Source organism: Poromitra crassiceps (assembly GCF_964638095.1).
Source record: "Poromitra crassiceps genome assembly, chromosome: 20".
NCBI classification, from domain to species: Eukaryota; Metazoa; Chordata; class Actinopteri; order Beryciformes; family Melamphaidae; genus Poromitra; species Poromitra crassiceps.
In genome coordinates this window covers 20,182,756-20,195,935 of record NC_139637.1, presented here as the reverse complement: position 1 = coordinate 20,195,935, position 13,180 = coordinate 20,182,756, and the positions used below count along the sequence as shown (strand labels likewise).

The 13,180-nt window shown below is 46.5% G+C and overlaps 1 protein-coding gene across 1 annotated transcript; it reads left to right on the top strand.

Annotated features, from left to right (window-relative positions):
• LOC310794934 (uncharacterized protein) lies at window positions 1–10,939 on the top strand (the record flags this gene model as incomplete). Its single annotated transcript, XM_083656965.1, has 3 exons — window positions 1–1,655; window positions 5,350–7,008; window positions 9,268–10,939. 3 exons carry the CDS (start codon window positions 1–3, stop codon window positions 10,937–10,939), a joined length of 4,986 nt encoding a protein of 1,661 aa, XP_083513091.1.
• Window positions 10,940–13,180: the final 2,241 nt, after the last annotated feature.

The following is a 13,180-nucleotide window of genomic DNA, read 5'->3' as shown; positions in this document are numbered from 1 at the left end:
ATGGCGCAGCAAGGATTTCAGCTGGACAGGGAAAAATGGTGCTGTTCGATCTGTCTGGATCTACTGAAGGATCCGGTGGCTATTCCCTGTGGGCACAGCTACTGCATGAGCTGTATTAAAGACTGCTGGGATGCAGAGGATCAGAAGAAAATCCACAGCTGCCCCCAGTGCAGACAGACCTTCACACCGAGGCCTGTCCTGGTGAAAAACACCATGTTAGCAGAGTTGGTGGAGGACCTGCGGAAGACCGGACTCCAAGCTGCTCCTCCTGATCGCTGCTATGCTGGACCTGGAGATGTGGGCTGTGATTTCTGCACTGGGAGAAAGCTGAAAGCCCTAAAGTCCTGTCTGGTGTGTCTGGTCTCTTACTGTGAGCAGCACCTCCAGCCTCACTATGATGTAGCTCCATTAAAGAAACACAGGCTGGTGGAAGCCACCGTGAAGCTTCAGGAGAAAATCTGCTCTCGTCACGACGAGGTGATGAAGATGTTCTGCCGTACTGATCAGCAGTGTATCTGTTATCTCTGCTCCGTGGACGAGCATAAGGGACACGACACAGTATCAGCTGCTGCAGAAAGGAGCGAGAGGGAGAAAGAGCTCGGGGTGAATCGGCAAGATATCCAGAAGAGACTCCAGGGCAGAGAGAAAGACGTGAAGGTGCTACAACAGGAGGTGAAGGCTATGAATCTCTCTGCTGATAAAGCAGTGATGGACAGTGAGAAGATCTTCATTGAGCTGGTCTGTCTCATTGAGAAGAGAAGCTCTGAGGTGAAGCAGCAGATCAGATCCCAGCAGAAAGAGGAAGTGAGTCGGGCTGAAGAACTTCAGGAGAAACTCAAGCAGGAGATCTCTGAGCTGAGGAGGAAACACACTGAGCTGGAGCAGCTCTCACACACAGAGGATCACATCCACTTCCTCCACAGTTACCCCTCGCTGTCACGTCTCAGTCAATCTACAGACTCACCCAGGATCGATACCCGTCCTCTGCGCTACTTTGAGGATGTGACTGCAGCTGTGTCAGAGGTCAGAGATAAACTACAGGACATTCTGACAGAGAAATGGCCTAAGAGCTCACTGACAGTGACTGAAGTGGATGTTTTACTGCCACAACCAGAGCCCAAGACCAGAGCTGACTTCTTACAATATTCACGTCAGATCACACTGGATCCAAACACAGCATACAAACAGCTGTTATTATCTGAGGGGAACAGAAAAGCAACATGCATGAGTAAAGCACAGTCATATTCTAGTCACCCAGACAGATTCACTTACTACTCTCAGGTCCTGAGTAGAGAGGGTCTGACTGGACGTTGTTACTGGGAGGTGGAGTTGAGCGGGAGGTGTGTTTCAATAGCAGTCTCATATAAAGATATTAGCAGAACAGGGCATGCAAGTGGATTTGGATACAATGACAAGTCTTGGGCATTAGAGTGTAGCAGCAGTAGTTATAGACATAACAGTATCAAAACTCCCATCTCAGTTCCTCTGTCCTCCAGAGTAGGAGTGTACCTGGATGGCAGAGCAGGTGTTCTGTCCTTCTACAACATCTCTGAAACCATGACTCTCCTCCACAGAGTCCAGACCACATTCACTCAGCCTCTCCATGCTGGACTGTGGTGTTGGAACACTGGAGCTGCTGAGCTGTGTAAGCTCAAGTAGACACTTATTAAAGCAACTGTGTGTGTGTGTGTGTGTGTGTGTGTGTGTGTGTGTGTGTGTGTGTGTGCGTGTGCGTGCGTGTGTGTGTGTGTGTGTGTGTGTGTGTGTGTGTGTGTGTGTGTGTGTGTGTGTGTGTGTGTGTGTGTGTGTGTGTTTTCTCTCCATCGTTGGTGCTTAGCTGTCATTGTTGTGGTGTTTCTGCACTGCACTTCCCACAGATCACCTGTCAATCAAACAGTGTGGGCGGGACTGTGATGTATTTTTCCAAGTTGAATTTTCTGTTGATTATGTTTGTTTCCTGTAGGTGGCGCTCTTCTCTTTGTGTTATATTAGTCAGTGATAGCGAGTATCCAAACACACGTTCTTATTGTTGTGTATTTCTATTTTCTTTAGTGATTGATTGAATGTGTGATCAAAGTGAATGTTTGCAAAGATCAATAAAAAAAATCCCCAAGAATGAATACAATATTTCTTCTGATTCATTCCAGGAAGTACATACTGTACATAACACTTGCATGAATGTAGAAAATAAGGACTTTAACATCGGGGGTTGATATGTTCCAGTTGTCACCTTTACAGACACACGTCTTTACAAATGTTCTCTTTTGAAACACCAAAAAAGTTTAGGAATTTTAACTTTAAACTCATGTTGAAACAGATGGTCTACTGTGTGAGGATGGTCTACTGTGTGAGGATGGTCTACTGTGTGAGGATGGTCTACTGTGTGAGGATGGTCTACTGTGTGAGGATGGTCTACTGTGTGAGGATGGTCTACACTGTGTGAGGAGGGTCTACTGTGTGAGGATGGTCTACTGTGTGAGGATGGTCTACTGTGTGAGGATGGTCTACACTGTGTGAGGATGGTCTACTGTGTGAGGATGGTCTGCACTGTGTGAGGATGGTCTACACTGTGTGAGGATGGTCTACTGCAGGGATACTGAACTTGCTTTGCCCGGGGGCCACTTTCGTGAAATCATAGAAGGCCAGGGGCCAGTTAATAAACAAACAATTTTCTTTCCAGAAATCATGACCCCGTTACTCAAGATTATCCACAGAGCTTGTTCTGAGCAGTTTCATGGAGGAACTATTTTCTTTTGACCGAACTACACCCGCTAGCTGCTAGCTAGTTCCTACATGAGACTGCAAAAGAAAATAGTTCCTACATGAAACTGCTCACAACAAGAGACATTGGACCAGTGTAGTTACACACACACACACACACACACACACACACACACACACACACACACACACACACACACACACACACACACACACACACACACACAGACAACTACAGTGTGACCTTTTTACTGGCTGGCTTTTTGCTGACTGTGTTCAGGCTGCACACCGTTTCAGCGACGATGACTTCTTTTTTTAATGACTCTTGCTGGTTAAAGCAAACGTCATTAGGTGGTAGAGCAGAGAGCAAGACATGAACTTTAAGTATAGCTCAAATTCAATAAAGTTGATGTCATTATTATTCAAGCCTAACTGGCACACACTAGTATTATTATTATTAAGTATTGTATTAAAGTATTAAAGTACTGTCATGCCTAAGCATCTGAGAATCTACTCTAGATTAGAATATACAGTAGCTTAGTGTCTTTGAGAAGTTTGAAGCTACATAGAATATGCCACCAAGTGGAGAGTGGAGGCTAGTTACTTGTATATTTGTGAGTATATTTGTACTGTATGGTAGAAATTGGGTACACAGGACACGTTCATTCAAAATAATCCTAATAATAGTAATCATGAAACCGTTTCTCAAGTGTAAAGCATCCTTAAGAGCCAATATGCAGCAATGTCACTCTAGTCTTTTTAACAATGATCTGGTTAGCTGGTTAACACTGTTTAGGCCAGACATGGTTCTCAAAGTGGCCCCCACAGGTCCTTGAGGGGGTTCCAGGGGGTCCCCAGCCAAAAGGGTAATAATTTATTATCACCAGAAATCCAACCATAAGTAAAACAATACACTTTCTGTAATACTAAATTATTGTTTTAACTAAAACTAAGGGAAAATGACTAAACTACATTAACCAAAAAGGTGCATCAGTGAGGAGGGAGAGAGAGAGTGAGTGGTCTACTCTAGGCTTTTAAATCCCACAAGGAGTACACACCAGGCCCCAGGTGCACCCAATCACCCTAATGACCCCAACACCAGGCTCCTGTAAGACAGGGCCACTGAGAGACGGCATAATTCATCATCATCATTCAGATATGCATGTGTGTGGTAGGCTTGCATGTGTTGCATTATTACCTTAAGCATGTTGAAAAACTATATAACACACACACACACACACACACACACACACACACACACACACACACACACACACACACACACACACACACACACACACACACACACACATATATATATCACACACACACACACACACACACACACACACACACACACACACACACACACAGATATATATATATACGGTATGGCAGTCGAGTTCCTACATGTAGGCCAATGCTGAGCGGTATTTTGCGTATATTACGTATGACGTCAGTACGTCAGCTGGCCGAATGTTTACATCCAGCAGTGGTGTGTTTCTGGCTGGATCCCCCCCCAACAACAAAAGGCTGAAGGAGAAGGAAAATCGCAAAGACAGTGAATAACAGCGGGCATTTCCACAAGGTACAACGTTAGTTTGATCAGGTGTCAATACGTAGACTCATGGATAGCTAGCTGATTGTTGCTACAGCTCTGGCAATCTTGCTGTTGTGTTGTCACAATCCGCAGCTGGTGGTTATCGATCGCTGGTGCGCCAGAGTGGACCACCAACCCAAAGCGTCAGTATTCGACGACCTGGGAATGAGAACTATGTCGACTCAATCTTTCTCCAAAATCATAATATGTAGTAGGGTGAGGGTTAACAGAACACCTCGGGAGGCAAAACAGCTCTCTCATGATGACAAATTTGAAAGACAAGGGCACTACCATTAACCTGACGCTGCCAGATGGATGTAAGTTCGTTCACATTTGTTTCACAACCAACATCCACAGGTGGGATTGTGAATTTGTGGAACAATACCGCCCCCATCTGGTGGAGTCAGGCTACACTACCATAGGTCCAGTCAACAACCGCCCCCACGGTGGCAATTGCCCCTCCCTCTGGCTGTGATGCCCTGAGATCCCTAAGGCCACCTTGGCAGCAGTGCCCTGCTACCAGCCTGAGTGAGGAGCATAAGATATTATTTCTGAATGCTTGACTGTTTTATCGTTTTACTCATTATACCATTACAGCTACGTAAAAAATCACTTATAAAAGATACACTTACAAGGCTTTGGAACTTTATTTTGAAATGTTGCACTTAAAGTGAGGGGGATAAGGGGGGAGAGAGATTCATTGTAAGTTTGTATTTAAACACACACTGCCTCTTTAACGCTCCTCTTCCTGGAATAAAGCAAAGCCTGATAGCCCCTCCCTCTTCTCCCCGGTCTCAAACACAGCCAGTTCTATTCTCTCCACATATTTCCTGTTCCTCCCCTTTCACAGATCTGCCAGTTTAAAGATGGGTGTAAACATGCTGTGAAGTGCAAGAGCTGACCAGCCCATTCACTGCAGATCAGCGCATGAACATGAAGAAAACAACAGCGGTTTGGTTTGAACCAGAGCCTGCAGCTTGTTTCAGTTCAGTGGAAGTGAAACTATCTGACTCACTGTCACTGAGAAGTGAAATGGCGCAGCAAGGATTTCAGCTGGACGAGGAGAAACTCTGCTGTTCGATCTGTCTGGATCTACTGAAGGATCCGGTGACTATTCCCTGTGGGCACAGCTACTGCATGAGCTGTATTAAAAGCTGCTGGGATGCAGAGGATCAGAAGAAAATCCACAGCTGCCCCCAGTGCAGACAGACCTTCACATCGAGGCCTGTCCTGGTGAAAAACACCATGTTAGCAGAGTTGGTGGAGGACCTGCGGAAGACCGGACTCCAAGCTGCTCCTCCTGATCGCTGCTATGCCGGACCTGGAGATGTGGGCTGTGATTTCTGCACTGGGAGAAAGCGGAAAGCCCTCAAGTCCTGTCTGATGTGTCTGGCCTCTTACTGTGAGCAGCACCTCCAGCCTCACTATGATGTAGCTCCATTAAAGAAACACAGGCTGATGGAAGCCACCGTGAGGCTTCAGGAGAACTTCTGCTCTCGTCACGACGTGGTGATGAAGATGTTCTGTCGTACTGATCAGCAGTGTATCTGTTATCTCTGCTCCGTGGACGAACATAAGGGACACGACACAGTCTCAGCTGCTGCAGAAAGGAGCGAGAGGCAGAAAGAGCTTGGGGTGAATCGGCAAGAAATCCAGAAGAGACTCCAGGGCAGAGAGAAAGACGTGAAGGTGCTACAACAGAACCTGAAGGCTATGAATCTCTCTGCTGATAAAGCAGTGATGGACAGTGAGAAGATCTTCACTGAGCTGGTCCGTCTCATTGAGAAGAGAAGCTCTGAGGTGAAGCAGCAGATCAGATCCCAGCAGAAAGAGGAAGAGAGTCGGGCTGAAGAACTTCAGGAGAAACTGAAGCAGGAGATCTCTGAGCTGAGGAGGACAGACACTGAGCTGGAGCAGCTCTCACACACAGAGGATCACATCCACTTCCTCCACAGTTACCCCTCGCTGTCACGTCTCAGTCAATCTACAGACTCACCCAGGATCGATACCCGTCCTCTGCGCTACTTTGAGGATGTGACTGCAGCTGTGTCAGAGGTCAGAGATAAACTACAGGACACTCTGAAAGAGGAACGGCCTAAGATCTCACTGACAGTGACTGAGGTTTTACTGCCACGACCAGAGCCCAAGACCAGAGCTGACTTCTTACAATATTCACGTCAGATCACACTGGATCCAAACACAGCACACACAAAGCTGTTATTATCTGAGGGGAACAGAAAAGCAACAGGCATGGGAGAAGCACAGTCATATTCTAGTCACCCAGACAGATTCACTTACTACTTCTCTCAGGTCCTGAGTAGAGAGGGTCTGACTGGACGTTGTTACTGGGAGGTGGAATGGAGCGGGTATGTTTCAATAGCAGTCTCATATAAAGATATTAGCAGAACAGGGCGTGAAAGTGGATTTGGATACAATGACAAGTCTTGGGCATTGTGTAGCAGCAGTAGTTATGCCTTCACACATAAGAGTATCATAACTCTCATCTCAGTCCCTCCCTCCTCCAGAGTAGGAGTGTACCTGGATCACAGAGCAGGTATTCTGTCCTTCTACAGCGTCTCTGAAACCATGACTCTCCTCCACAGAGTCCAGACCACATTCACTCAGCCTCTCCATGCTGGACTGTGGTGTTGGAGCACTGGAGACACTGCTGAGCTGTGTAAGCTCAAGTAGACAGGAGTTATTAAAGCAGCTGTGTGTGTGTGTGTGTGTGTGTGTGTGTGTGTGTGTGTGTGTGTGTGTGTGTGTGTGTGTGTGTTTTCTCTCCATCGTTGGTGCTTAGCTCTCATTGTTGTGGTGTTTCTGCACTGCACTTCCCACAGATCACCTGTCAATCAAACAGTATGGGCGGGACTGTGATGTATTTTTTCAAGTTGAATTTTCTGTTGATTATGTTTGTTTCCTGTAGGTGGCGCTCTTTTCTTTGTGTTATATCAGTCAGTGATAGCGAGTATCCAAACACACATTCTTATTGTTGTGTATTTCTATTTTCTTTAGTGATTGATTGAATGTGTGATCAAAGTGAATGTTTGCAAAGATCAATAAAAAAAATCCCCAAGAATGAATACAATATATCTTCTGATTCATTCCAGGAAGTACATACTGTACATAACACTTGCATGAATGTAGAAAATAAGGACTTTAACATCGGGGGTTGATATGTTCCAGTTGTCACCTTTACAGACACACGTGTTTACAGATGTTCTCTTTTGAAACACCAAAAAAGTTTAGGAATTTTAACTTTAAACTCATGTTGAAACAGATGGTCTACTGTGTGAGGAGGGTCTACTGTGTGAGGATGGTCTACTGTGTGAGGATGGTCTACTGTGTGAGGATGGTCTACTGTGTGAGGATGGTCTACTGTGTGAGGATGGTCTGCTGTGTGAGGATGGTCTACTGTGTGAGGATGGTCTACTGTGTGAGGATGGTCTACTGTGTGAGGATGGTCTACTGTGTGAGGATGGTCTACTGTGTGAGGATGGTCTACTGTGTGAGGATGGTCTACTGTGTGAGGATGGTCTACTGTGTGAGGATGGTCTACTGTGTGAGGATGGTCTACACTGTGTGAGGATGGTCTACTGTGTGAGGATGGTCTGCACTGTGTGAGGATGGTCTACTGTGTGAGGATGGTCTACTGTGTGAGGATGGTCTACTGTGTGAGGATGGTCTACTGTGTGAGGATGGTCTGCACTGTGTGAGGATGGTCTACTGTGTGAGGATGGTCTACTGTGTGAGGAGGGTCTACTGTGTGAGGATGGTCTACTGTGTGAGGATGGTCTACTGTGTGAGGATGGTCTACTGTGTGAGGATGGTCTACTGTGTGAGGATGGTCTACTGTGTGAGGATGGTCTACTGTGTGAGGATGGGCTACTGCAGGGATACTCAACTTGCTTTGCCCGGGGGCTACTTTCGTGAAATGATAGAAGGCCAGGGGCCAGTTAATAAACAAACAATTTTCTTTCCAGAAATCATGACCCCGTTACTCAAGATAATCCACAGAGCTTGTTCTGAGCAGTTTCATGGAGGAACTATTTTCTTTTGACCGAACTACACCCGAGTATTCGACGACCTGGGAATGAGAACTATGTCGACTCAATCTTTCTCCAAAATCATAATATGTAGTAGGGTGAGGGTTAACTTAACACCTCGGGAGGCAAAACAGCTCTCTCATGATGACAAATTTGAAAGACAAGGGCACTACCATTAACCTGACGCTGCCAGATGGATGTAAGTTCGTTCACATTTGTTTCACAACCAACATCCACAGGTGGGATTGTGAATTTGTGGAACAATACCGCCCCCATCTGGCAGAGTCAGGCTACACTACCATAGGTCCAGTCAACAACCGCCCCCACGGTGGCAATTACCCCTCCCTCTGGCTGTGATGCCCTGAGATCCCTAAGGCCACCTTGGCAGCAGTGCCCTGCTACCAGCCTGAGTGAGGAGCATAAGATATTATTTCTGAATGCTTGACTGTTTTATCGTTTTACTCATTATACCATTAAAGCTACGTAAAAAATCACTTATAAAAGATACACTTACAAGGCTTTGGAACTTTATTTTGAAATGTTGCACTTAAAGTGAGGGGGATAAGGGGGGAGAGAGATTCATTCTAAGTTTGTATTTAAACACACACTGCCTCTTTAACGCTCCTCTTCCTGGAATAAAGCAAAGCCTGATAGCCCCTCCCTCTTCTCCCCGGTCTCAGTTCTATTCTCTCCACATATTTCCTGTTCCTCCCCTTTCACAGATCTGCCAGTTTAAAGATGGGTGTAAACATGCTGTGAAGTGCAAGAGCTGACCAGCCCATTCACTGCAGATCAGCGCATGAACATGAAGAAAACAACAGCGGTTTGGTTTGAACCAGAGCCTGCAGCTTGTTTCAGTTCAGTGGAAGTGAAACTATCTGACTCACTGTCACTGAGAAGTGAAATGGCGCAGCAAGGATTTCAGCTGGACGAGGAGAAACTCTGCTGTTCGATCTGTCTGGATCTACTGAAGGATCCGGTGACTATTCCCTGTGGGCACAGCTACTGCATGAGCTGTATTAAAAGCTGCTGGGATGCAGAGGATCAGAAGAAAATCCACAGCTGCCCCCAGTGCAGACAGACCTTCACATCGAGGCCTGTCCTGGTGAAAAACACCATGTTAGCAGAGTTGGTGGAGGACCTGAGGAAGACCGGACTCCAAGCTGCTCCTCCTGATCGCTGCTATGCTGGACCTGGAGATGTGGGCTGTGATTTCTGCACTGGGAGAAAGCTGAAAGCCCTCAAGTCCTGTCTGATGTGTCTGGCCTCTTACTGTGAGCAGCACCTCCAGCCTCACTATGATGTAGCTCCATTAAAGAAACACAGGCTGATGGAAGCCACCGTGAAGCTTCAGGAGAACATCTGCTCTCGTCACGATGAGGTGATGAAGATGTTCTGCCGTACTGATCAGCAGTGTATCTGTTATCTCTGCTCCTTGGACAAGCATAAGGGACACGACACAGTCTCAGCTGCTGCAGAAAGGGCCGAGAGGCAGAAAGAGCTTGGGGTGAATCGGCAAGAAATCCAGAAGAGACTCCAGGGCAGAGAGAAAGACGTGAAGGTGCTACAACAGGAGGTGAAGGCTATGAATCTCTCTGCTGATAAAGCAGTGATGGACAGTGAGAAGATCTTCACTGAGCTGGTCCGTCTCATTGAGAAGAGAAGCTCTGAGGTGAAGCAGCAGATCAGATCCCAGCAGAAAGAGGAAGTGAGTCGGGCTGAAGAACTTCAGGAGAAACTGAAGCAGGAGATCTCTGAGCTGAGGAGGAAACACGCTGAGCTGGAGCAGCTCTCACACACAGAGGATCACATCCACTTCCTCCACAGTTACCCCTCGCTGTCACGTCTAGATGATTTTACAGACTCACCCAGGATCGATACCCGTCCTCTGCGCTACTTTGAGGATGTGACTGCAGCTGTGTCAGAGGTCAGAGATAAACTACAGGACATTCTGACAGAGAAACGGCCTAAGATCTCACTGACAGTGATTGAAGTGGATGTTTTACTGCCACAACCAGAGCCCAAGACCAGAGCTGACTTCTTACAATATTCACGTCAGATCACACTGGATCCAAACACAGCACACACAGGGCTGTTATTATCTGAGGGGAACAGAAAAGCAACACACATGAGTGAAGCACAGTCATATTCTAGTCACCCAGACAGATTCACTCAGTGGCGTCAGGTCCAGAGTAGAGAGGGTCTGACTGGACGTTGTTACTGGGAGGTGGAGTGGAGCAGGGGGGGTGTTTTAATAGCAGTCTCATATAAAGGTATTAGCAGAACAGGGAGTGAAAGTGCATTTGGATACAATGACAAGTCTTGGACATTACAGTGTTACAGCGATAGTTGTCAGTTCATACATAAGAATATCACAACTCCCATCTCAGTTCCTCAGTCCTCCAGAGTAGGAGTGTACCTGGATCACAGAGCAGGTGTTCTGTCCTTCTACAACGTCTCTGAAACCATGACTCTCCTCCACAGAGTCCAGACCACATTCACTCAGCCTCTCCATCCTGGACTGATGTGTTATATCACTGGAGCCACTGCTGAGCTGTGTAAGCTCAAGTAGACACTTATTAAAGAAACTGTGTGTGTGTGTGTGTGTGTGTGTGTGTGTGTGTGTGTGTGTGTGTGTGTGTGTGTGTTTTCTCTCCATCTTTGGTGCTTAGCTGTCATTGTTGTGGTGTTTCTGTAGCCTAGGTAAACCCAGCCCCCACGTGACCTGCTCTCTCAGTTCCCAGTCACTAGCACATAGTGCCTGAGAACAGGTCTGAGAGCAGGTCACGTGGGGGATGGGTTTACCCAGGCTAGTGTTTCTGCACTGCACTTCCCACAGATCACCTGTCAATCAAACAGTGTGGGCGGGACTGTGATGTATTTTTCCAAATTGAATATTCTGTTGATTATGTTTGTTTGCTGTAGGTGGCGCTCTTCTCTTTGTGTTATATCAGTCAGTGATAGCGAGTATCCAAACACACGTTCTTATTGTAGTGTATTTCTATTTTCTTTAGTGATTGATTGAATGTGTGATCAAAGTGAATGTTTGCAAAGATCAATAAAAAAAAATCCCCAAGAATGAATACAATATATCTTCTGATTCATTCCAGGAAGTACATACTGTACATAACACTTGCATGAATGTAGAAAATAAGGACTTTAACATCGGGGGTTGATATGTTCCAGTTGTCACCTTTACAGACACACGTCTTTACAAATGTTCTCTTTTGAAACACCAAAAAAGTTTAGGAATTTTAACTTTAAACTCATGTTGAAACAGATGGTCTGCTGTGTGAGGATGGTCTACTGTGTGAGGATGGTCTACTGTGTGAGGATGGTCTACTGTGTGAGGATGGTCTACTGTGTGAGGATGGTCTACTGTGTGAGGATGGTCTACTGTGTGAGGATGGTCTACTGTGTGAGGATGGTCTACACTGTGTGAGGATGGTCTACTGTGTGAGGATGGTCTACTGTGTGAGGATGGTCTACTGTGTGAGGATGGTCTGCTGTGTGAGGATGGTCTACACTGTGTGAGGATGGTCTACTGTGTGAGGATGGTCTACTGTGTGAGGATGGTCTACACTGTGTGAGGATGGTCTGCTGTGTGAGGATGGTCTACACTGTGTGAGGATGGTCTACTGTGTGAGGATGGTCTGCACTGTGTGAGGATGGTCTGCTGTGTGAGGATGGTCTACACTGTGTGAGGATGGGCTACACTGTGTGAGGATGGTCTACTGTGTGAGGATGGTCTACACTGTGTGAGGATGGTCTGCTGTGTGAGGATGGTCTACACTGTGTGAGGATGGTCTACTGTGTGAGGATGGTCTGCACTGTGTGAGGATGGTCTGCTGTGTGAGGATGGTCTACACTGTGTGAGGATGGTCTACACTGTGTGAGGATGGTCTACACTGTGTGAGGATGGTCTACACTGTGTGAGGATGGTCTACACTGTGTGAGGATGGTCTACACTGTGTGAGGATGGTCTACACTGTGTGAGGATGGTCTACACTGTGTGAGGATGGTCTGCACTGTGTGAGGATGGTCTACTGTGTGAGGATGGTCTGCACTGTGTGAGGATGGTCTACTGTGTGAGGATGGTCTACTGTGTGAGGAGGGTCTACTGTGTGAGGATGGTCTACTGTGTGAGGATGGTCTACTGCAGGGATACTCAACTTGCTTTGCCCGGGGGCCACTTTCGTGAAATGATAGAAGGCCAGGGGCCAGTTAATAAACAAACAATTTTCTTTCCAGAAATCATGACCCCGTTACTCAAGATAATCCACAGAGCTTGTTCTGAGCAGTTTGATGGAGGAACTATTTTCTTTTGACCGAACTACACCCGAGTATTCGACGACCTGGGAATGAGAACTATGTCGACTCAATCTTTCTCCAAAATCATAATATGTAGTAGGGTGAGGGTTAACAGAACACCTCGGGAGGCAAAACAGCTCTCTCATGATGACAAATTTGAAAGACAAGGGCACTACCATTAACCTGACGCTGCCAGATGGATGTAAGTTCATTCACATTTGTTTCACAACCAACATCCACAGGTGGGATTGTGAATTTGTGGAACAATACCGCCCCCATCTGGCAGAGTCAGGCTACACTACCATAGGTCCAGTCAACAACCGCCCCCACGGTGGCAATTACCCCTCCCTCTGGCTGTGATGCCCTGAGATCCCTACGGCCACCTTGGCAGCAGTGCCCTGCTACCAGCCTGAGTGAGGAGCATAAGATATTATTTCTGAATGCTTGACTGTTTTATCGTTTTACTCATTATACCATTACAGCTACGTAAAAAATCACTTAT